This window comes from Balaenoptera borealis, assembly GCF_965194805.1.
Source record: "Balaenoptera borealis genome assembly, chromosome: 8".
Taxonomy (NCBI): Eukaryota; Metazoa; Chordata; class Mammalia; order Artiodactyla; family Balaenopteridae; genus Balaenoptera; species Balaenoptera borealis.
In genome coordinates, this window is record NC_138865.1 from 102620145 (window position 1) to 102645968 (window position 25824).

The following is a 25824-nucleotide window of genomic DNA, read 5'->3' on the forward strand; positions in this document are numbered from 1 at the left end:
CTCTCAGCTGTGGTGACCGAGACTCAGTGTTGTTATGGATCCAGTTTTTTTCTGCTCCAGGGCCTTAAGTCAGGTGTGGCTCCGCTAGGCAGAGTAGGGGGTCTGGTCTTGAGACAGGTGCTTAGAAACCTTCACACAGGGATGGAGCCAGAGAGACATCACACGTGGAGCATTTCCCTGGGTGACAGGGCCTCAGCCATCTGGTGGCTGAGGGGCAGACAGTCAGGGGGCTGCCTGGACTGCACGTGTGTCCCGGGCTCACAGGAGCCCAACACTGCCAAGCTCTACAGGCTGCCCAGCTCCCCTCGGCGCCTGCCCTACACTAGCCTTGGCACAGGCTGCCAAACCTTTGCCAGGGACACGCTTGCCAGGCTGGCAGGGAGAAAAATGGCCACTTTTTATTTTCAACGACTTTCCAGCTTCGCGGGTGGTGGGGGAATGGTTCAGAGATTCCTCTTACTCTCGTGTGTGTTTGGTCTGGAGAAGCGTGTGTCTCTTAATTCTCTGCCTCCTGTGTAGGGCTAAATTTCTCACATGTTCATTCTTTAGGGAGAGACAGTGTCTTCTATACAATCCCTTAGTTTCCGGACATTTAAAAAATAACTTTTCTAGAGGGTGCAGGGAAAAAATTTCTGTAACTCTTCCTGTCTCATATTGACCCGACTTCTTAAACATCAAACAAAACAAGACAAAACAAAACAAAACAACACACACACACACACACACACATTTGATTTTTTAAGGTCGGGGCAGAGAAGAGATACCTGTTTACCCTTAATTTCCAATGCTTTTATTTTAAAAAAGTATCCTATTTTTCTCATGGGGAGGGGTAAAGAAAGATTTCTCTCATCTCATATATATGCAGTTCTTCAAATTTTTATTCTAAAAATCTATCAGTTGTGGGAGATGTAGGATATCCAGTAATCCCTCCCATCCCTATATGGGGCAGGTCCTTCACACTTTTAATTTTTTTAAAAAATCTGATTTTTTTGGAGGTTGAGGAGGAAACGGGGAAAAAAATCCCCTTTAAACCTTCCCAAGTTACAAGAAGGCAGTTCCCAAATTTAAAAATAATCTGATATTTTAGGGTGTTGGATAAAAATATTCTTGTTTATTTCACATAGAGTTTTGCAAATTTTTCTTTTTAAAATCAACTTGATTGGGGGATGTGGGTAGGTGGGGCATCTAACCCCCCCTTAACCTTTTGCCCTTCTGGTCTTACATGGGGCCAGTTCTTCAAACTTTTATTTTTAAAATAAATACGTTCTTTAAAAAAAATTGACAGGAGTAGAGAGAAACATTCTTTTTATCCCGCATTTCACATAAAAGCAGCTCCTCAAATATTTATTTTTAAATTCAATCTGATTGGGGGGGCTAGAAAGAGTCCCCTTAACCCCTCTTGTCTGACATAGGGCTAGTTCTTCAAACTTTTATTTTTCGATTACATTAGATTTTTTTGGAGGGGTGGCAGGGGCAATAGGAATATCCCCATTGAGCCTTCCGAGTCTTCCATAAGGCCAGTTCTTCAAACTTTATTTAAAAAATCAATCTGATTTTTTGGGGGGTGGAGGGGGGAGCCGAGGAGTTCCCATTAACCCCTTGTGTTCCGTCCAGGGGCGGCTCCCCAAACTTTTCTTCCAACGTGAAAATGACCTCTCCGAGGGGCTGGAGAGCGGGGGCAGGGCAGGAGGGCGCCGGGGGGCGGGTGCGGGAGGCGCGGGGAGAGCGGGGCGCGGCGCGGGAAAGTTTGGGGGGCGGGTGCGCCGCGGCCCGGGGGCAGGCTGGCGGGCGGGAGCGGCGCGCCCGGGGGCCGGCCGGCTTTGTGTGCGGCGCGGAGGCCGGCGGCGCGGAGGCCGAGGCCGAGGCCCGGAGCTCGCGGGCCGCGCGGCGAGGCCGGCCCGGGGGCGGGCAGGGCGGCGGGGGGCGGCCGCGGGCCCGCGAGGGGCGGCTCGGCGGCTGCAGCGGCTGCGGCGGCGGCGGCGGGTGCGGGCCGGGGGTGGGGGCGAGGGCCGGGCGCCCCCCCCGCGCGCCCCCAGCGCCCCCGCCCCCCCGGCCTGAGCGGGGCGGGCGGAGGAGGGAGCGGCGGCGGCGGCGGCGGCGGCATTGTGCGCGCACCAGCAGCCCGGCCCGGGAGGAGCAGGACGCGCTGGGGCCGCCTCCTCCCGCACGGACCCATGAACCAGCCGGGCAGCGCGGCGGCTCCGCAGGTACGACGGGGGGCCGGGGGCATGCACCGCGCTGGGGACCCCGGGGGGCCGGGGCCCGGGGCGCTGCGCCACTTCATTGCAAGATTTGCAAAATGCAAAGTGCCTGGGCACATTTGCGGGCTTTTTTGTGGGCGCAAACGGGAGGGTCGGGGTCTGGAGAGCCCCCCCGGGCGCCGCGGGGTGCGAGGAGGGTGGGGGTGACGGGGGGGTCTTTTCGGGCCCCCACCCGGCGCCCCCTCCAGCCCCGGGCTCGGACCGGAGCCCAGAAAACAAAGCGGCGAGAGAACAGAGCAGCCATTTCAGTTTGGACAATTCACATTTTGCAAAAATACAACCCCTTCCAGCTCTCCCCCCTCCCCCCTAAATTTGCAATTTCCCCCTGACCCTCTGTGCGCTCGGGGTCCCTGATGACCCCCCGGGAGGTCTTTCCCCCCTGGCCCCCTGTCTTTGCAACAATCTTTTTTTTTTTTAGGCCATATTTCCCTTTCTCAATTTTTTTTCTAATTTTTCTTCAAACGGTAGTTTTTTCCCATTAAAACGACGCCACCTAGAGGATACTATTTTGTAAATAAAAAAAAGAAATTAAAATTGAAAAGAAATATTTTTTATTTCTTATTTTTTCAAAAGTTTGCTCTATAAGGCAGTGGAGGGGAAAGAGATTCTTTTTTTTTCTTTTTGGGGGTGACAATTTTCACTTTGATCTTTCCAGGAGTATAGAGACAATTTTTATTTCTGAAGCCAAATCCAGATAATATGTAAATGAAAATTAAGCTGGAATTTGAATGAATTCAGTTTTTGAAGGGGAGAAAGCAAAAAGCCTTCTAAAACCAAAGTCAATTTGGCTGCCCAACTCATTTTAGTTTGAGAAAAAAACTATTTGGGTTGAGGAAAGGAGGGAAATTGTTGAGTTTAGAGGAAACTGGGAGAATTGGCTTTATTGAAGCAATTAGAAATTGTACTTCATTGTAATTTGGAACTTGTTTAGCTCAGCGGGCAAAAAAGACTAATTTTGCCATTTGGCAATATTTAAAGTTTTTCTATTTCCAAGAAGGAAGGATTTAAAAGAGAAAATAGACCCTAAAATGTTGGCTTTGGACACACCCAAAAATTGTAGGTTTTAAAAAAAAAATTTTCATTTATGTTTTACTGCATTTGAATCCCAAGGTTCTAAAGAAAAACAGAAACTGGAAAAGTTAGAGTGAAATCCTGTCTTTTTTTCCCTGCATTTGTTGGATTTTGTGTTATTTTTTTTGTTTTGATGGAATAATTAAGACTGTTTTCTGATTTTGTTTCCTGGAAGGTCTAAGCATTTCTTTTTTTGTTGTTGTTTTATCCAGAAAATGTCAGAAACCTTTTCTGAGCAATGTTCAGTGGAAAAAAAATGTAAATTCATTACATTATACAAATTGAGTAGCCCACAGATTTGTAGGAGAGACCGCCATTAAAATAAGATATGCATAATTAACATTATTATGAAAAAACTAACAGTGGATTCACAGAAGCTCATTTTTTATGACATGCAACTGAATCAGTTGATAAATACAAGGGTTGAGGAATCCTTGGTAGGAAGAAAATTTTCCTTTCTGTGTGCTTGCTCAGTCTTCCAATTTGAAAATTTTATTATTGAAAAAAAAAAAAATAGCCGGATTGGTTTCAGCCTCTTTGATTGTGATGTGGGGTTGGTAGTTTATTAACATTTGGTATTTTTCACAAATTTGATTACTTTCAAATGGGGGGAAAATCCATTAATCTTGATCATTTGGGGGGGGGTCTGTGATTTTTTTTTTTAAAAGCACAAATTTTACTGACTTAAGAAGGAAAGATAAAAGAGGGAAGAACAGAGAGGAGATGAAAATTCTGATTTTTATCCATCTTCTCTAGTGGAATACTTACTTTGCTGAAAAAATGGGGTAAAAGACCAATTCAGCTGATTCTAGCATCAAAATTTAATTTTTTTTTTTAAGGAAAAAAATCAAAATATAAACAAAAGCCAAACCCTAAGGTACTTGTCTTTGGAACATGAAAGCATATGTGCAAATAGTATTTGATGTAGTTTTTTGGCCTTCAAAAGAATCAAATAAGGTGAAACCCCTCCGCCCCAATTTCTTATTTTTCTTTGGGAAGACAAATACTGACTGAATTGAAATTTAACAGAGGAAAATAAGGTACCTACCCAAAGTTGAAGGGTTATTTGTGATAAATTATTATCTGAACTTGCTGGGGATTTTGCACCAAAAAAAATAAAAAGAAGTTCTAATTTTTCTGTCCGAAAGGAGGGGAAAATATTGTTAGCATTTGTGGAGTGGGATCTTGATGGGACCTGATGATGGGTCACACAGGGCTAGGACAGGAAACCCTATCCCCTTTCACCAGTCACCAGCTGGTCTTAGAAGAAATGATGGCCCCAGTCCATGGATTCCCATCCCCGTTTTTTGGAAATTCAGTTTTCTAAGGGGATACAAATTATGTGAAATATATTTGACAGTGACAAAGGTTCGACATTACCCATCAGCACCATTGCATTTGGGAGATTTTTACTTTTTTAGTAACAAAATCCTTCAGGGCTGACTGGCCACATTCTGACATTTGGAATGAGCTTTTTTTTTTTTTTTTTTTTTTTTAAATAGAGCGTAATTAAAAATTTTTTCTCTGTTGAATTATTTAGGCCGATGCCTAGGACGGTCAAAGAATTTATAATTTCCAAGGGCTCTGGAGGCCTCATGAGACGGTAGGGCCAGCTTAGCAAGTGATGGAGGAGAGCTGTGCCCTGGACTGGGGAGGGGTGGGTTGGGCACCCTTACCGGGCATCTGAGAAAAAGTCAGGGTTGTAGATAACAGGTTATTTCTGGTGCAAGGAATAAAAATATTGCAGCACGTCCCTTTGTGTGTCCTGGATCTCCTGACACACAACTCAGATTCCTTCATTCCATTCTATTGAAATTTTGTTGTGTTGGCTACGGTTTAAAGGGAACTCCTGGCTAGAAATTGAAAATCATCTCTGTTTTGTAGGCCTCTTTTTTCTTTCTTTCTTTTTTTTTTTTTAATTGGTTATTCGGATCATGTTTGTTGTTAAGGAAATAGAGGTGCATGATGGCACTGTTGGGGGCGGGGTCAGTTTTCTTTTGTTTCTATTGGCGTCTCTCAGGATTGAGACCTGACCTGGGCCATACCTCTCTCACCTCCTATCATGGATGGAAGTGTGACCAGAAATGGATATTTCAGCTGATTTTTTTGTTAGGCCCTGTCTGTTCACCAAACTCTTTTTTAATATTGGGCAAAAAATCTGGCAGATTGGACTTGAGGGGTGGTAATTTGATGATGGGCTGAGTTATTTTGGTGAAAGATCATTTATGCTCAGTTTCACAGAGGAGACTCTTATTAATGTTTTGCTTTTCTGCCTAAGGAGGTTTTTTTTTTTTTTCTAATAAGGTTTGAAATTTCAAGGGCTTGCTTTATAGCTTGACTTTGGACCAAGCTAAGAAAAAGGGTTTGCTTATACTTTCAGCCCTGCACAGAGGTGAACTTGAACAAGGGCTCTTGCTTTTGCAGAAGGAAAGCAACAAAGATGGCTGGTCAGTGTAAGTGTGACCTCTCTCTGGTCCTAGAAAATAAATAGCCAATGGTTTGTTTCGTTTGAGAAACAGAGTTTAAAAACTCCTCCATTGTCAGATACAATTTCCGCGCCCCCTGCCCCCACTTTTGACTCAGCTCTTGGCATGCTGCTTCCTCTGACCTCGGAATCCTCATGTCTTCTCCTTGGTGGGGTGATGAGAATTTCCTTGTGTGTTTCACTGGATGTATAAGCTGACTTTTCATGGTCGTGGTGAAATTTGGAAATTTTTTCACCTGTCTCCTCCCTGATGATGGCAGGTGAAGTGGCTTTGTGGGTACACAGGAGCCCTAGCTCTCCCAAAGTCTTGCTGTATGACCTTGGACAAACCACTTTTTCCTTCTGAGCCTCAGTTTTTGCATTTGTCATATCAGATCTTTGGATCAAAACAAAGATATTAATAAATAGTTTTCTTCTCTGATTCTGACTCCAAGCAATGGGCTACAGCTGCCTGGATCACTGTGTTGAGAAGGATTCTGAGGTCACATCTGGACTCCCATATCCTGGAGAGTGGGGTGCAGTGGTCAAATAGCAGTGTCCATCACAGAGTGGGGAGTGTACCTCTTATTCACCATACCCAGGCTAGGCTGTGAATCACGACCCATCAGTGGGTTGTAAAATCAATTTAGTGGGTCACAATCAGCATGAAACAAAAAAAGAATGGAACAGAATACAGGGGAGCACAAACTAGCAGAGGCATAGGTATGTATTGAAGGTAAGTGTTGTCTCATGAAACTTTAGTTTTATTTACATATGCCGATGTATGTGCATGATAAATGTAAGTCTTACCGTGAGTCACGGTTAAAAGAGTTTGACAGATACTGGTCTAGATGATCGACAGTGATGTGCCCCAGGAACATCGCACGTTGCTCTTTACACTTTATTTTCTTATTTATTATCCCAGTTGACTTTCGCGTGAACCCTGTGGGGTAGGTGTCCTGGGCCACGTGTTTTGTTCCCTGGTTGAGCCTGCCTGAAGGGCCAGCTGTGAAGAAGTCTCAGCTGCATGACACTCAGGCACACACCTCAGCTTGTTGGCCTTGGAGAAGACAGGAAGGACAGGTGCTATGTCCTTCCACAGGGAAACAGCATCTTTGCCAGGTTCTGTGGCTGGAATGGAGACTTTAAGTAGCGTGGGATCCCTGTCTTGGTGGGAGGGAGAGCAGCCCCAGTTACTTTCATTCCTCACTTTTACTTCCCATTGCCAGAGGAATTTTTGTGGAGTTAAAGAGTTCATGTTTGTGCTATATTTAAAGTCCAATCAGACTCTGAGCGAATGTCTGTATTTTTGTGTGTGTGCCCTTCCTAAAAACTCTAGAATTGCTGTCTTGGTCTCCTCATCTTTTAAATGTGTCAGACCAGCACTGTCCAATCGAAATATAATTCGAGCCACAAATGTGAGCCACGTATGTCATTTAAAATTTTCTGGGGAATTCCCTGGAGGGACTTTGTGCTTCCACTGCAGGGGGCACGGGTTCAATCCCTGGTCTGGGAACTAAGATCTTGCATGCCGTGCGGCATGGCCAAAACAAAACAAAACAAAACAACAAAAATAAATAAATAAATAAATAAAATTTTCTGGTAACACTTTAAAAAAACTAAAAAGAATCGGGTGAAATTAATTTTAATAATATAGTTTATTTAACCCAAAGTATATCTGCAATGCTATCATTTTAGTATTCATTAATATAAAAATTATTAATGTGCTATTTTACATTCTTTCTTTGGGGGAGGTATTAAGTCTTTTCTGACTAGCCACATTTCATGAGCTCAGTAGCCACATGTGGCTGGTGGCTTCTGTATTGGATAGCACAGGGCCAGACCAATGTTCCATCTCGTTGTTGTTACTGGGTGGCCTCAAAAGGTTATGACACATCTTTGAAAGCTCTTGGTTTTTGTTGGTGGGACTTCGTTCCTGAACCCTCGATGCTCTGAGGCATTTCAGCCTGTAGTGGTGATGCATTCCATCCATTTAGCCTCTTCTGGCTAAAGTGGTCCACGCCTCCCTTTTATTTGTCCCAAAGCAGTCTTCTGCCAAGGTTAGGCCAGAACGCTTTAGTTAAAAGTGACAAATGATGGCTAGCAACTCCAGAATGTTGTGTCTCAGCATGTGTGCCGTTGAAGTCAAGAAGTACAGGAGTCTGTCATAGGAGGTGGGTTTTAATAAAGTATTGCCTGAAGGAAGGATGAAGATGGAAGAAGACAGCAGGTGGGTAGGACCAGGGTTGGGGTCCTCGGGGTGGGGGGAGATCCAGGGGCAAAGATGGTCTGTCAGTGAAATCCATTTCTGAATTGATTGTGGAACCACCATGAAATCCCCCTAGGATAGGCCTTAAGTTAGAAGCATAGAAAATTTCTGACACCCCCGCCAATTAGTGAAATGGAAAGGTGGTTTTGAGGTCAGCCAGACCAGAGTTTAAAATCCAGCCTCATTGTGTGGTTGGCGTTATGTTACTTTGGGAAAGTCACCTCCGGTTTTGGAGCCACAGCTTCTGCATCTGGAAGAAGGGGGGTAATAATCTTGACCTTGAAATGTTGTTCTATGATTAAATGAAGCAATTCACGTGTTGCATCCAGCCAGTCCTTAGAAGGTTGTTCTTAGAAGGTGGTCAGTACACGTCAGTGATCCCTGACCCAGTGGTCTCCATTTGGGAAGATTGAGTCTCAGTGACAAAAGTTTTGGTAGTTCTGGAAACTTGATGACTTATCTTTAATAGGCAGAGTTAGGTAACAACAGAAAATGTACACTTTTTTGGTTGTTGCTTTATTTTAGAACAGACTAGGATGAGACATCCCTTGGACCTTACACATCTTTCTTGTCAAAAGTGGTCTCAGTGCTTTCATTTCAGGGATGCTCTGGCTCCTCCAGGTATTTCTGGATTTGTTTCAAAGCCTGTGGCACAGTGTTTAAAGGGACAAATCTTAATTCGTCGTGAACTGTCTACCATTGAGCTTCTGCTCATACGGGGCCTTCTGTCTCTTGTGCCCTTTCCCTCCTTTGTCTCTGCTCCATGAGAAACCAGACCCCCACCCCCACCCCGCAACCTTGAGACCTACCTGCGTGTCCCCTTCTGTGGAGACTCCCTGAGCCTCCCCAAACTGCAGTACGATCCAGATACTCTGGGCCCACAGATGAGAGTTGGTTGTTCGCATTTCTGTCTCTCCAGCCGGCTTGTGAGTTCCTTGAGGGCAGAGATCATGGGTTACTCATTTTAGGGTCTGGCACAGAGCAGCAGCTCAATAAATGTTTGATGACTTAATTCGATTTTTTGGAAAAAGCTCAGATCATCTGGATTTGGGTCTAGTGAAGAGTAGGTGACCAGTTTTGGGTTTGGCCATTTGGTCAACACCAGTGTTTTGTTTTCTTTATCTAAGAAAATAGATTTTCTTAGAGCCGGCTCTGAAGCCCACGGCTCCCTTGGAATAATAAATCAGAGAGGGCTCCTTTGACTTTACATGCTGTGGAGAATTTTTTAAAAGTTCCTCATCCCCCTTCGCTCCTGTTGTGTAAACCATTTCCTTAAAGTGGTTGGGGGGCATCTGGGGTTATCATCCAGATTTGCAGGTATGGCAAATGGGACCCAGCATGTCTAAGGAGGTGGAAAAGGGGGGGGGGTGCCTTGAGGTGGAAGGGACTTGACAATACCCTGTCCTTGCTCTAGAAGCTGGTCTTGGCCATGGGCCCTAGAATTGGACTTCAGAGGGCTGTTTGCAGAACAGCTGGTCACATGGGCCCCTTAGATGTGAAGTAGCTAAATGTGTGATTTGATGTTCAACCAGACCCCACCTTTGGTCGGATTCCCGTTTGCACATGCCAAAGATTCAGGGAAAATTTATGGGAGAAAACTGAGAATGTTCTGTTTATTTGCTTAATTTTTTTTTCTGTAAGTTTTCGAAAATGCTGTCATTGTTAACACTTTATGGCCCAGCTCAGCAAGTGAGCACAGGATCCCGTTATTTCCTCAATGGTCAAGTTCCCACATTTTCATATTTTTGAAATTGGAATGTGTTTTACAGTAGATGTGTTCTGTTAGAGCACTATTTCTCCCTTTTTTTTTTTTTTTTGTCTCAAAAAGCTATTATAAAATCGATGGTGTATCTAACAGTCTAAGGCACCTTGGAATTGAGGATATAGAGTGTCCTGTTCCTGGTGGGGTGGACTGTAAAGGGCAAAGTGCGTTTCACTTGCAGCATGTTATTTGTACATCTAATCCAGGGATGGTAAATAAATAATATGCATGCCGCCACTCCCCATTTTTAGGCTTGTGGCAGACATTGCTAATCAATCAGGGCAGTCTTTTCCATTGAATCTGGCCAGTGGCCTCAGAGCCCTTCTTACTATGAGGCTACCACATGAAGCCAATTTGTCATTTCTGATCTAGTCATACACACACACACACACACAAACACATGTACCTGGGAAGAGAGGTGGAGTTACTTGCCCAGAACCTCAGTGAATAGGCGGAGCTACTTCAAGCCTCAGATTTCTTAATTCTTCAACCAGTGCTTTTCCTACTATTTGTACATATACTATGTCAAAAGGAATTAATTTGGTCTTGAGAAATAGAGGATCTTGACTCCTCCCTTCCCTGTTACAATTAGACACCCTTGGGGTTGTCATCAAAGCAGGGCTGGATAACCTGCTTCTCTGTCTGATCCCTGAGTGATCGAAGGGGAGATGCAGTGGCTGGGCCACTGGGTTGGGTGGTGTTGCCCGCTCGCTCACTCCTGTGCTATAGATGACGTGGCAGAGGGGCAGGGCAGGCCCTGGGGTTCCTGGATGACCACCTGGGTTTATGACAGGTTACACTCTAAGACCATAGTCGAGTTCCTCAGTCCCTGGGCATCTTAATTTCTACATCTGGGACCTGAGATGGACATAATGCTTCAAAGGAGTGAAATGAGACAGCATATTTAAAAATGCTTTTTAAACTCTGAAGCCCTACATGTGGGTTATTTTGTTTTGTTTTTATTTTATATGTGTTCATTTTTATAACTAGCGTTAATCACTAGTTATTAGTGCCCTGTTGGGGAGATTGTATAAACCCAGAGTCACAGATGGGTGCCCACAAGGTGAATTGGCCCCTTATCTTTTGTATTTGATTTGATTTGCTGGCCTAAGGTTTAAAAAGTTCAGAACTTTTCAGCCTTTGCAGTGTATGTGTTCTCCTGTTTTGAGTCAGTTTCCAACCTCTGATTTCAATACTGTATGTGACCTGCTGCGCCCTAGAAGGCATCGGGGTCTGCACACCCTGGTGTACCCTCTGTTTGTTAATCTGCTAAGTGGGAGAACAGCCTATTTGTATACCCCTCACAGGCTTCTTGCAAGCATCCCATGTGTTAACGGACTCAAAAATGCTTCATAAACAGGGAAGAGCTGGAGAAACATGTTGGTGACAACTTTCTTTTCTTAAAAAGGAAAGGAGGGAGGCTGAGGTGAGGATGGTATTGAGTCAACAGAAAAATGATATAAATATTTTGGCTGACAAAGCAGAAGGAGGCTTCACATATAAGCTAAAGAGAAAAAATGGAGTCAGGTGATACTCCGCTCCCCAGTCTGCTATAGAAAACACAGGAACACTTGCTTTCTAGTGAAACGAGTTCTGTGTCAGGGATGCAATCTCTGATTCCCAGGGGCCAGCCCTGGTCCTGGGGGGGATCCAGGGAGAAATGAAATCTCATATCTCCCCCATGGGTGGAAATGACTCGTACCAAGTGGAGGAGGTCTGAGTGTCCCTCAGCAAGCCCCTGGCTTGCAGTTTGCTGGGAACATTAAAAGTCAGAAGCTGTTTTGGCTCCCTTTCTAGATGTGTTATTGTCCAAGACAGCATGCCTGAGGGGCTAGCCATTCTACCTCTCAGCTTTGAGCCTCCTGGACAAATTCTCACCAGCCCCAACATTCTTACAGAGAATTGAGAATGGGAATTTTTATCAGGTGAAATTTTGCAGAGAATGTGTGTTCTGTTTTATTTTGGGCTCAGAGTTTTGCGAGACAAGTGGACGTAGCCAGAGCCCTTGGAATACCCAGAGAGAATAGATGAAGACATTTTTGGATGCTGGAGATTTTTTTTTTTAATTTCATCAACTGGGGAAAAATAACTGTAAAAATTTAAGTACATTATGTGGGTGTTTCTTATAATGTATGCTGGAAAAGCAGAAAGTGAAACTGATCTGAAATAAAACTGAAACTGGCCTGAAATGAGGCCTCAGGGAAGGAAAACTTCCCTGGGGTGCTACTAGCTTGAGGTGGAATTTGTTGTGAGGCTAGTCTTTTTGCATCAGAGGAGTCTAGAGCTAAAAGGGCTCATGGAGATGATTTAAGTCTGTACCATCCAATATGTATTGGTAACCACTAGCCGCATGTGGCTATTGGGCAGCTGCAATGTGGCTAGCCTAAATTGAGTTGCGCCGTTAAGTGTAAGATTCACACTGGGTTTTATTTTATTTATTTATTTGTTATTGAATTATAATTATGTCTTCTCTAGGTCTGGATCTTAAAGACTTAGTAGGAAAAAAATGACTGTAGAAGATCTCAGTCATTATTTTTAAGATACGGTTTACAGGTTGAAATGATAGCATTTTATATATTGTGTTAAATAAGATATATTATTAAAATTAATTTTGCTTGCTTTTATTTTCATTTTTTTTATAATGTGGCTACTAGAAAATTTGAAATTACCTATGTGGTTTATATTACATTCCTGTTGGACTGTGCTGATCTAAGGCAACCTGCATCCCCCAGGAAGGGGGAGTAGGTTGCTCAGGGTCAGGTCACAGGGCAGCTTCATCAGGTCCCTGGACAGACTACAAGACTCAAGAGTTTGGGATTGAGAAGGAAAGATGATGTAGTGGTGTAGGTATCATCATAACTAGGTGGTTAAAATGGAGGGGTAATGGGGAACTTGAGAGAGGGACAGACAGCGAGAGAGAGATACTAGTAATTCAGGGGGAAAAAATTAAACTGCTTCCCACTTTGCTTATCCATTCCCCTAAACATTAATTAAACACTTTGGAAGAAAGTAAACCTAACAAGATGAGCAAAAACAAATCTAAAAGATTACCCCTGACAATTTCTCTGATTGCCAAAAAATTTCCATCTTTTGAGTCTTTAACTAGGGTCTTTTTGAATCAGAGTACAGTTCAGGGCTGGTTTGGGCATAAAAACCCAGGTTTTTATGGGTTTTTAAACCCATAAAATTTTAAATCCATAGGGGCTATGGATTTGGGGTCCTGGGGGGCTGGAAGCCATTCTTTTACGAAGTCAGGTCTGCTCCCTGTAATGATTTAGGAAGCAAGGCTTCTAGAAAACCCAGAGGGCATATAACCAGAGTGGACAGAGTGGCAGAGTGGGGAGGTTACCTAGCTCCCCTGGCGTAGAGACCTGGAGGAGGGTGACTAACCTTGTAGGGAGCGGCAAAGCTAAACTTGTACCCGGGTCTCACTTTCCAGCCTAGTACTCCTGCTCTTAGTGGTTTGAAAGGAGCTTGAGCTATGTGTTGGAAATTCAACCTTACAAATTTTTTTTTCTTTAATCAGGAACTCTTTCTGTCAAAAGACTGAAGTTTAGCATTCTTATTTGTCTCATTTGAATTTTGCAAAGTAGAATTTGTCTGGCTTGAACTATAATCATTGCACATTTGTTGGCTTGTTATATGCCAGGCACTGGGCTAAGCATTTAACATCTATTATCTCATTTAATACAATCACCCTGGAAAGTAGGGATTTTTCTTTTCTTTCTTTTCTTTTCTTTTCTTCCCTTTTCTTTTCTCTTCTCTTCTCTTCTCTTCTCCCGTCCGCTCTCCTCCTCTCCCCTGCCCTCCCCTCCCCTGCCCTCCCCTGCCCTCCTCTCCCTTCCCCTCCCCTGCCCTCCCCTCCCCTGCCCTCCCCTCCCCTTTTTTTGAGAGAATTGATATTCAGAGGTGAATGGAATTGCCCAAGGGCACACAGCTTGTAGGGGGCAGTTGGATTCAAATTCAGATGGATGCCAAATTCCAGACTCTCAACAGCCCTTTGAGGAAAGTGAAGTAACCAAGATGTGGAGTTGGTGATTGGCTAGGCCCTGAATCCAGCTCCTTAGATGCGCTGCCCATGCCCTGCTCTAAACCTCACCGTGAGGGGGTTGTCCTGAACTGTTGTGTCATGGGAACTTGCCCTCCCCACTCTGAGGACCTGGGTACGGCACTTGCTGTCTCCCGTTCCTCAGCTCCCAGCGCGCCTCGGTGGACCCGGGCTATGTGTTTCATGCACACAGAGCCTTTAACGCCGCATTTGAAAACAGTTGCAGAAGGTTTGCTGTAATTAATTACATTTGACATACTTGGAATCGGGGCCTCCTGGATTCAGAATGCAAATTTATGCCCAGACAGATGTAAGGTATGCTTGGAGCCAAGAGCTCTGGCACATCCCAGCCAGGGCCTGCAGCATCGCTTGCTGCCCTGATGGGACTACTGTCACAGGCAGTGAGTGGTGGAGGCAGGACTCAAACTTGGGGATACCTGGAGCCCACAGGCTTTTGGAGGAGAAATAGCCCTGGGCTTTAGGGCAGGAACCATGGGTTCTAGTCTGAGCCCTGCTCCTAACTCAGCTGTGGTTTAGGGAATCTCTTTTCCCTCTTTGGGTCTCAGTTTCCCCTACTATACAATATAAGGGCTTAGACTAGGTGGTCCTTCCCTCCCCTCCCCTCCCCTGACCTTCCCTTCCCTATTAATTAGAGAGTCAGAACTTGGAGTGCTGGCTTTTGGGAATATTAACAATTGAGGTGAGAAAGGCTTGTAATAGGTAGGTAAGCAGGAGGCTCTTGGAACACAGAGAGGGGTATGCAAGACAAGGCCTGGTATCTAGACAAGATGTTGCTAATTTCCAGGGCTCCACATAGAGAAGTTATTTATTCTGCATCAGTCCCTCCTCCTACCCACATATACTCATCTCACCATCTATATTAGATATCTATTACTGTGTAACATATCACCCCAGAACTTAGTGGCTTAAAACAACAATAATCATTTCTTGTCTCTCGTGGTTTCTGTGGGTTGGGAATTTGGGAGTGACTCAGCTGGTCAGTCTGGTTCAGGGTCTCTCTGTAGTTGTGGCCAGATGGTGGCTGGGGCAGGGGTCATCTTAAAGGCTTCCCCACTCTCTTGTTTGGAGCCAGGACTTGGAAGACTCAAACAGATGGGGCTCCTGGAGCATCCATCCATCCATCATCCATTCACCTCCCCACCCATTTGTTTATCTATCTGTGTATCTATTTATGTATCTATCTATTTTTCTATCCATCCATCTACCTACTTGATATACCTATATCTATCCAATCTGTCCATCTATGTATCTAATCTATATCTATCTAATCTATCTATTTATCTAATCCACCTGTCTTTCCATTAATCTCCATGTGGTCTGTCCAGCATAGAGGTACTTGGCTGGACTTCTGCATGGCACCTTGAGGCTCTGAAGGCACATGTCCTATGAAGACATAGAGCCAAGCAGATGCAGCATCTCCTGGAATGATTGAACCTCAGACATCATGCAGCACAACTTCCACGTCAGTCTGTTGGTTGAGGCAATTATAAAAGTGTGCCCCAGTTCAAGGGGAGAGACATAAACTCCACCTCTCCATGGAGTTGTGTCAACGTCACGTTGAGTATGTAGGATAGAATATATATTGATGTGGCTCTTTGGAAAACACAGGCTGACATTCCATTTGTATCCTCACCAACCCATCTGTCTAGCTAGCTCTTCACATATTCATCCTTCTCTCTACTGACCCACTCATCCACCCATTTCATCTTTCCTTCCTTTGGACGTCTGTCCTTCCTCATGACTATCTGCTTATCCATGCATCCCATTCAGTCACCCAGCACATTTTGAGCACCTAATATGAGCCAGGGACAGCTAGGTGCTTTCAATAACAAACTCAAGGGGAGAATGAAACTAATGTTTATTGAGACCCTACTCAGTGTTAGTCTTTTTATCCTCAAAATAACTCCGTAACATAGAATTATTATCATCTTTATTTACTGGTGAGGAAACCAAGGCACAGAGAAGTAACTTACCCAGGGTCATTCAGCTGATTAGTGTCAGAGCCAGAATGTAAACTCAGGACTTCCTGACCACACTCTCCCTGGTTATCTCCATTCTGTTTCTGAGTATGAAATGGCTGTCCAAGAGTTGGTTCTACACTTCTATTTTTTTTCTAAGTGAAAATAGGTTCTTGTTTCCTGATTGTAAAAAAAATATCATTACAAAAACATTCAAGCAGTTTAGAAAAACATGATTATTCTTTAAAAAATCACCCCAAATCCTACCACTGTTCTTATTTTGATGGACATTATTCAAGTCATCTCTCTGCATATTTAAATATATATGTAAATATTTATAGACCTGGGACTATATTCTTCATGCTGTTCAGTAGCCTGCTTTTCTTTTTTCTTTTTAAACTCATTGATATCTTTTTTTCATCAGTAAATTTGTTTATTATTTTACTGACTGCGTTGTATTTCCACTGTGTATGTGTCCTCAAATTTAGTGCCTGTAGGATTTTGGTTATTTCTAATCTTTTTACATGTGATTTTACATTCATTTGTATGGTGATCTCCTTGGCATCACTCACTAAAAGGCTGATCGCTGAATCACAGCATATTCACGTTCTACAGGTGGTATCAGTTACATTTCTACCAAGAGATTGGCAGTGCTCATTTTACACATTGTGGCCATCACCTTGTATTGCCAATACAAGGAAGTAACTCATTTGTCCTTTCATGAATGGATAAATAAAATGTGGTATAGACATACAATGGAATATTATTCGGCCTTAAAAAAGAAGGAAATCCTGTCATATGCTACAATATGGATAAACCTTGAGGACATTATGCTAAAGGAAATAAGCCAGCTTCAAAAAAACAAATACTGTATGATTCCACTCATGTGAGGTATCTAAAGTAGTGGAGCTCATAGAAATAGAAAGTAGAATGGTGGTTGACAGGGGCAGGGGGAAGGGGGAGATGGGGAGGGGATGTTTAGTGGGTATAGAGTTTCAGTTTTGCAAGTTGAAAAAGTTCTAGAGATCTGTTGCACAACACTAGGAATGTACTTAGCACTGCTGAACTGCACACTTTAAAATGTTTAAGACGGTTTTAAGAAAAATTTAACATTTATTTAACTTAACAAATTAGCAATTTGTCTTGTTGGAACATACACACAAGAAATACTTGTGCCTGTATACCATTGGAAATGTGCACAAGTGCTCAGAGTAGAACTGTTTGTAATATCAAATACCTGGAAACAACACAAAAAGAATTTATAGAAATAGTCACCCTTATTTCTTCTATTATTTTACATAGGTTTTGTTTTCTTACATTTAAATTGTTTATCCATCTGGAATGTATTTGCTTTAAAGGAGGGGCAAAGGGATCAGGCTCTATTTTTTTTTCCAAAAGGTGAGCTCCTTGCTGCAACATCAATAATTGAATGATCCATCTTTTCCTCCCTGATTTGAAATGCCATTTTAATCTTATATTAAATTTCCATAGACTTAGGTCTGTTTCTGGACTCTGTTATGTACTTTGGGTGTACAGGTATCACACTGTTTTAATTTGATCACTTTAAAATAAACTTTAATCATATCTTAAGAACAGACTTATAAACTAGCATATAAATTGCCACCTGCAGTGCTTACCATGTTGGGGCAGCTTTCTGGTGGGCTCCTTCACCAGACAGACTCTCCTTGGTACCCACACTGGCATCAGTGCCATTATAACTATGGAAACTGAGGTTCAGTGAGGTTAGGTAACTTGCCATAGGTAGGTAGTTGGTGCTCTCATTCACATCTGGGAAGTGGCAGAGTGGAGATTGGAGCCTGGGTCTGAACAAGCTCAGAGCCTGTCGAGTTCCTTTAACAACATGCTGTGTCTCATGAATGCACGGATATCTTTCTTTAGAGACCATACATACCTTGATCCCCATTATGCCTGGCACAGAATGGTGCTAGTATATGCTTCTTGAATTGGAAGGGAAGCAATTCATGGCTTATCTGAAATGGATATTATTAAACAGATTATTCCCTGGCTGCAGTTAGATGTGTGGTAACATTTGTTTTAATAAGTTTATTTTTAAATAATTAAAATATTACAGAGAAATCAGAAAGTAGAGAAATAAAATTGTGCTAAATATATTCCAGCCCCCTTATATTCACTGTTTTGGTGCATTTCCTTCCTGTTATTGGATAAGCATATTTTTATTGTTTGAATCATAATGTGTTAGAGTTTTGCCTCCTATCTTTTCCTTCCCCCATTTTTTCTTTGTCTTCATAAACATCATTTTTCAAGATTGCACAATATTCACAGAAGAGAACAAACATAGTTCATTTAACCCATATTCTGTTGGCGAACATTTAGGTTGGTCCTAATTTTTCTCTTTTATAAAATTACACTGTAATGAACATCTTCTTATATTAAATATCCTGTTTTTTAAAAAAATTATTTTTGGATGCGTTGGGTCTTCACTGCTGTGCGAGAGCTTTCTGTAGTTGCGGCGAGCGGGGGCTACTTCTTTGTTACGGTGCGTGGGCTTCTCATTGCGGTGGCTCCTCTTGTTGTGGAGCCTGGGCTCTAGGTGCGCGGGCTCAGTAGTTGTGGCTCACGGGCTCTAGAGCACAGGCTCAGTAGTTGTGGCGCACGGGCTTAGTTGCTCTGTGGCATGTGGGGTCTTCCTGGACCAGGGATCGAACCCGTGTCCCCTGCATTGGCAGGCGGATTCTTAATCACTGTGCCACCAGGGAAGTCCCTATTCTGATATTTTAAAGCCATCTCCTTTAAATATATTCCCAGAGAGATTACTGGGTCAAGGGGAGATATTAGTTTTGGGCATTTATTGTTACTAAGCTTTGGGAACCTGTGTTGATTTGGAAAAGAACTATAGTGAGTTCTTTAAAGACTGTTTCATCGACTTTATTATTATGAAAGGAATTCCTGTTCAATGAGGAAACCTAGAATATATATGCAAAAAAGAAAAGATTCCATAATTCCACACTTTTCCAAGATGACCTCTGGTAATTTTGTGTCTATCCTTGCATTATTTATTTATTTCAATATTTATTTTTCAGTAAATTATTTTTAATTTCATTTTATTAGCTGGAATTCTCTAATAATTCATTTTTCTGCATTTATGTTGATAAACCATTTTTGGATGATGATCCTTTGTCTTTTGAGATTCTAAATACCTTCTGAATTTATCCATCCATCAACCATCCATTAAATATTTGTTCCAACTATGGGTGACAACCGTTGATAGTTGCCAAGGTGCTTAATCTATATGGTTTCTGTTCACAGCCATCTGTAATGTGCCATGGAAAGTGTTCGGTGCTCTAAGACTGATTGCCAAGGGTGTTTGGTGGAGGGAAAGTTGAATCCTGGTAAAGAAAATCCAGGGCACCTTCCTGGAGGAAGTGGCATTTGCACTTGGCTTTGAAGGATAGATAGGATTTGAGGGTCTAAAGAAGGGTCTGTGGGAGGAAGGAGATGGAGCAGTGCATTTTGGGCCAATGAAACGGTATGAGTCATCAAAGAAAGATGAACTTACCTTTAGTGAATTTTTAGTGTCGAGTATATTTTATTATAAATGTAATTCTTTGAAAGCTGATGAGTCACAAAATTCTGCCCAAATGTGGTTATCCTTTATGTAGGCCCACCAGAATGTTCAGTTAATCATAACTCTTGTCTCTGAGGGGGTGGGGTCGGTGGGGGGAAGATGGGGGCAAGGGAAGACAGGAAGAAAGCCAGTCTTTGGTAAATTGGTCTCAGGTAGAACAGTTTTTTAACTTTGCAAAGTGCTTTTGCAAATGCAGTCTCATTCCTCCCTCCTGGTATCCTGACTGAACTGACCCTTGCAAGGCCTGTGACTTGTTCAAAGTCTCAGAGCAAGGGAGGAGCGGTGCTCGGCAGTGGCTATCAAACTTTCATGACTGACCCACAGGAAGAAATACATTTTATAAATAAAGCAAAAGCAGGGAACAGTGTTTACACTTAACCACTTGCATGCATTGTGATACTTCCTATTCTCTTCTATCTTATTTTTTAAAAATGCTGGCTGTGACTCATTAAATTGATTTCAAGACCCAACAATGGGTCATGACCTGCTGTTTGAAAACTGCTAGCCTGGAGGCCCCTGAGAGCTTGGCGTCGGATTCTCCTGTCAGGACCTCCCAGCCGTCCTGAGGAGGTAGAACCCAGAGCTCCTTTCCTCCTCCTGGCTAGCAGGTGAGGAACAGATCAGGTATGTCCTGCCTGCCTGGCTCTCCCATCCTCGTGATGAATACTGATCTTTGTCACTTCCCATTGAAGATGTGAATGCATGAAGCAGGCAGCTGTGGAGTTCCTGAGCTGGTGAGCTGAGCTTGCAGATAAGCTTGGACCAGTTTCCCACAAGTGATGAGAAGGCTCAGGGGTTCCAATGAGCCACAAAGAGCAAAATCATTAATGGAGATTATCTAAGAGAGGTATAGGATTATAGGTCTTTTTTTTTTTTCTCTTTTGTTTACATATTCTAAGTTTTCTTTAGAATCAATGTGTGTGTGTGTTACGGAAATGTGTTAAACTAATATCTATCCTTGACCCAGTAATCCCTCTTTGGGAATGCATACAAAGGAGAAGATTTTAAAATATCAAAATATTTTATGTACGAAGATATTCATTACAGTGTAAGTTTACAGAAGCCCAGCATGAGGTCTGGTAGGAGTATGCGTTGTGGGACCGAGTGCTGGGGCTCATGGTGCTGCTCTGGCCCCAGGAGAAACAGTCATTAGGTGGCTGCTCTGAGAAGCAGTACAGAAGAATGATTAAGGATGTACACTTTATAGTCAGACTACCTGCATGCAAAACCCAGATCTGCCCCTTCTAGACCACATGACTCTGGGAAAATTATTAACCTCTCTTTATGTCAGTTTCATCATCTACAAAATGGGTATAGTGAGAATTAGATGAGGAAATATTAAAAGCACTTAGAACAGTGCTTGACACATAGTAAGTCCTACGTGAGGCCTAGCTTGGCTAATTCCACCTGAATTTTTTTCTTGCACAGAAGATGGAAACTTCATGTAGGCCCACTTGTCGTTTGTCTGAGTCCATTTGGGGTATAGGACACAGAGAGTGGAAGGACTGTAGGACTGGATGCGAAAGACCAAGTGTTAAGGGCTCTCCCCCTTATCAGGCCTTAGCTGAGTTTGGGGTGTTATTTTCCCTCTTGGAAACATTGTTGTCTAGAATATGAGATAGCGAGTTTTTTCTGCTCTGCCTTGCAGAATTGTCATGAGGATAAAAAAACACGTTCATCCGTAAAATGAAGAGATTGGACTTTCGAGATGTCCAGGAGTTTTATTATGCATTCTGTCTGTGGTTGGTTTTGGGTTCTGTGGGGAGCACATAGTGGGAAAGAGATGCCAAGATTGATTAGTGATGTCTCACTTTTGCTACCCCAGGGCTGCATGGCTTCTGGGCCCCACCTAATCCATGGCTGGGTGGTTCTAAGGTTATGAAAGGATTGAGGAATTGGCTGTGTAGCACTGTAACCAGGAAATGGGAAGTCGTATTTTCCAAATGTATACATTAAAATATCTTAAATCTACAATAACTAAATGTGGGTGGAACTGGCATAGGCATGGACAGGCAGATAAATGGAATAGATTACCGTGCAGAAACAGACCCAGTGGATCCTGCTATGTATTAACTTTAGTTCTAGTACCACCCAATTTCTGTTAATGTTGCTCTTAAGGTATTTTAATATTTGATAAACATCTCTCCCAATTATTCTGTTTTCAAAATTCTCATTCGTCTCACTCATATATTCTACCAGATGAACTTTAGAATCACTTTTTTCAACGTAAAATTTGCCTTGTGACTTTAACCGCATTAAATAAATGTATGCATTGAATTGAGTAGGAAGGACATACTCACAATACTGTTTTTCTGCCCAGTAATGTGGTCTGTCTCTTATTCATGCTCCCTTATATGACCCTCAGTAAAATTCTGTAGTTTTCCACATAAGTTTTGGACATTTCTTTCTAAGTATATTCTTAGGTATTTGATATTTTTGACTGCAATTGTAAGTGGGATAATTTCCCTCATTGTATATTTTGCCTCATTAGTGCAAGTACATAGAAAAGCTACCCGTTTTTATGTGTTGGTTTTTTGTTATTGTTGTAGTGGATAGCATACTATATTGTCTTCGTAGTTCCAGTAGTTTTTTGGGGTTTCTAGGTAGGTGATAATATATGCAAACAATACTCATTTCCCTTCTTCTTCCTCGATATTGTCCCTTTTACACCTCATAGTATGGTTGACTAGACCTTCTAGAGCCATTTGAATAATAGTGGGAATAACAAGTATTCTTGTATTATTTCTTATTTTAGTGGGAACCATTCTAGTGTTTTGTAATCAAGTATGAAGTTTATTTTGGTTTCTGATACGTATTCATTATCATTGAGTAAGTATCGTTCTGAGTTGCTGAGTTTTTTTCCCTCTTTCTCCCCTTTTGTTCCTTCGTTTCTTCCTTTCTTTCTTTCTTTTCTTTTCTTTCTTTTTTAAATTTTCTCAAGATGAAGGTGAGTGGTATGATTTAGGAGTGATTTTTACTTTTCTGTGTTTGAATTTTTCTTTTGCAAGGAGTATGAATCATCCCCTCCCCCACTATAAAGCTATTTAGTAATAAGAGGGGGAAAAAGGATAATGGATTTTTAACAAATGCCTTTTCATTATGTACCCATGTGGCCATATGTTTTTCTTACTTTGATCTGCTGATGTGATGAATTATATTAATAGATTTCCTAATATTAAACCATCGTAGAAGGAACCCATTTCGTTCATGGTGTTTCATTATTTTAATACATCGTGAATCCATTTAGCAGTGTTTTGTGACTATATTCACTGGTGAGATTGTCCTGCAGTTTTATTTTTAGTGTGCTGTTTTTGGCATTTTTTTATGGGGGTTTTGCTAGTACAGTGGGTTGTAAATTGGAAAGCTTTCCATCATTTTCAATGATCTGGAACAGGAGGATAGATACATTTCAGATTGCATCCCTATTGGAGGTGACTGCCGAGATTGCTGTGTTGAGAAGGATTCTGAGGCCCTGTCATGTGTAAACAATTTAGTGTTTTGGAAGAGTCTAGGAAATGAGAGTTTAAGCATGCATACCAGATGTATATTTGTAGTCCCTGCCAGGAATGATTTATATTGCACGGGAATTATCTATCTTTTGAAAGTTTAAAAGGACTTGTCTTTAAAACTCTCTATCTTTTTAGGCTTTGGACATAATTATTTTCCACTGTTATAATAATTTTTCTTTAATAATTTTTAATTTTTAATAATAATTTGGCTTTTATAAAAATAATTTAATAATTTTTTGGCTTTTGCTCTTGTTGAAATAGTTTTGGTCATTTATATTTTCTTAGAAATTTATTTCATCAAGAATTTGAATTGTATTTGCATAGAACAACAGAAAAAATTATATACGTATATATTATATTTTAAATGCCTCTGTTTGGTTATATTTCCTAATCTGATTTTCTTGTAGTTGTATTTTTTTCTGTTTATTTTTTGGTTGAATGCTAATATCCAGGCCAATTTATTATTTTTGTACCCCACCTCTTAAAATTTTAAAGTTATTTATCAATTCTAACTACCTAAAAATTACCAAATTATTATATATATGTTAAATAAATCTACCCTTCTGCTTTCTTTAGATTTTTAAAAAATGGAATCCTTAGCTCTTTATTTTTTTCTGTTTAGTAATAAAGGTGCTTAATCAATGAATTTTCCTCTGAGTACATTTTTGGTCACATCCCATAAACCTTACTGTGAAGTATTGTTACTATTTTCTCCTCTAAATATTCTGTAATTTTAGTTTTGATGCTCTCTTTAGCCTGCAGATTATTTCAAAATATAATTTAAATTTTTGTGTGATTCCCTTTTTTACATTAGTGTTTATTTTTATTCATTTTTAGTTTATTGTGAGAGAATGTTGCCAGTGATAGTTCTGCTTTTGGTAATTTATAGGCATTTTTGGATTCCTCTTTAAATAATAGTTTGTGTAAATGTTTCATTTGCTTGCAGAAGTAGTAATTTCCTCTTTTAGGGTTTTTTATTTGCTATATGCATATATTTCCCAATTTTATATATCATCAGCATTATTAATTACATTTTTCAGATTCCCTATAGGGCTCCAGTCATATTGCTTTTTCATTTATTATTTCAAGAATTTGAGAATCTGTTAATGTCTTACCATACTATGTTTCTTTACTATGTCTTCCCATACTATGTTTCTTTTGCTCTTTACATTTTACTTTATATATTTTGTTGCTAGGTTATTTAACAGAAATTTACCTGCTTACTACATTTTATTATGGGTTGTACCCTTAATCTGTAAAAATAGGCCCTCATTGACCTATTGTATGCTTTCTACTTTCAGTTATAGTTTTTCTAATTTTTATAATGCGTTTTCTGCTTTCACCTTTAGTTGTAGTGATTTTTATAAAGCACTTCCTACTTCATGTTGTTGGAACTTACCTGATAACATTTTATATATTTATTTCACTTTTAACCTTTCTATGCCCTTTAAAAAATTGCTGTATTTCTTTCAGATGGCATGCAGTTTTTTATATTTAAAAACTCAGAGTTTTGAGTATCTGTGTCTTTTGGAACTTACCCCTGTTTATATTTATTATAATACCTAATGTGTTTTTTTTTTTAATTCTTTCATCTAATTATAGTTTTCTTTTTTCCTAAGTACTTGTATAACTAAGAAGATATTTTTGATTTCTTCTTATGTAAATGTCATCTTGGATGAATAGAGCATTTTGGGTTACATATTTTCTCTCTCAGTACTCTATAGATGTTCTGTATTCTTATGTTGTTAATATGGAAGAAGGTAATTCAGAGGCCACATGGTATTTTACTTTTGTGGTTGATTCCTGCACCCCATTGCCATCCTTTCTGAATGCCTGTCATGTTCTTTTTCCCCCATGAAATCCCAGGGTTATTCCAGGCAATATCTATGTTTGGTGTCTTGTAATTCGTTTGCTAGGTACATGGTATGTACTTTCAGTCTGTAGATTTAGCTTGTAATAATAGAGAAATTTTTGTTCTTTGTGTTCCACTGGTGTCATCTCTTTTTGGAATGGCATTTAATCATTTATATCCATATATCCCTATTATTTGTTTTCCATAATTATCTCTTCTTTTGATTATTTTAATCTCTTTTTATTTATTTCCTCTGAGTTTTATGAGTGCTTCTCAAGCTTATTCTTTGCATTACATACTCAGTTTTTTACCCTGACAGTTCTGCTGTTTACTGCTTCTGATGCTGGTTTTAATTCTGCAGCGGCATTATTTGGTTCCTTGTTCTCCTTAATTCCTTGAGCTTCCTTTTCATTACACTCTGCTGTCATTTAGTTTTATTGAGAGGGCAAAGGAGAGTGTGTCTAACAATGTTTTATATGTCCCTTCTCTGCATCTTGAGTGGAAGGCTTATCTCCTTTTTTTTGTTACACAATTTTGTTTCATTTGCCCTCCCCCTATTTGTGTCCTTTACTCATTCTAAATAAGGAAAGGTATGTTTTGGTCTGGTATTAAAATGATATCAGTAGCTGCTTCCTCAGATCTGGAAAGGGGAGGGCCAGATGTTGGAAGTTGATATGATGGATGAGTGATGCAGCAGCCTGAACTTGATGCGGCTGTAGGTTTTCTCAGTCTGGGTTCCATCATTAGTTTGGTTCAGTAAAGCAACACTGTGATGTACCCAGTGGGCTATGCCCAGATTCTTTCCTGATGGGCTTGGGGTTGAACTGAAAAGCTCTACCTGGAAGAAGCTTAGCTGCCACTGGGATTTCTATGTGGAAATTCCATAAAGCGGGGGGGAGCGGTCCCTCTAGGTCCTGTCACAGCCCCTGCATCTCACCCCCAGCTGCCTTTGGTTTTCATCTTAGCAATTCTGTGTTGGAATCTCAAGGAGGGTGGCTGTGG

The 25824-nt window shown here is 41.3% G+C and overlaps 1 protein-coding gene across 17 annotated transcripts in view; it reads left to right on the top strand.

Annotated features, from left to right (window-relative positions):
- Positions 1–2005: 2005 nt before the first annotated feature.
- The window catches only part of ZNF618 (zinc finger protein 618), a 184782-nt gene continuing 160963 nt past the window's right edge, over positions 2006–25824 (top strand). For 12 of the 17 annotated variants that reach the window (XM_082403856.1, XM_082403869.1, XM_082403867.1 and 9 more), the window contains exon 1: positions 2006–2207. In XM_082403856.1, coding sequence (XP_082259982.1) covers positions 2175–2207 — 33 coding nt within the window. In that variant the 5' untranslated portion in view covers positions 2006–2174. The remainder of the gene's footprint in view (positions 2208–25824) is intronic. The other 5 variants (XM_082403871.1, XM_082403873.1, XM_082403874.1 and 2 more) reach the window with 1 other exon arrangement.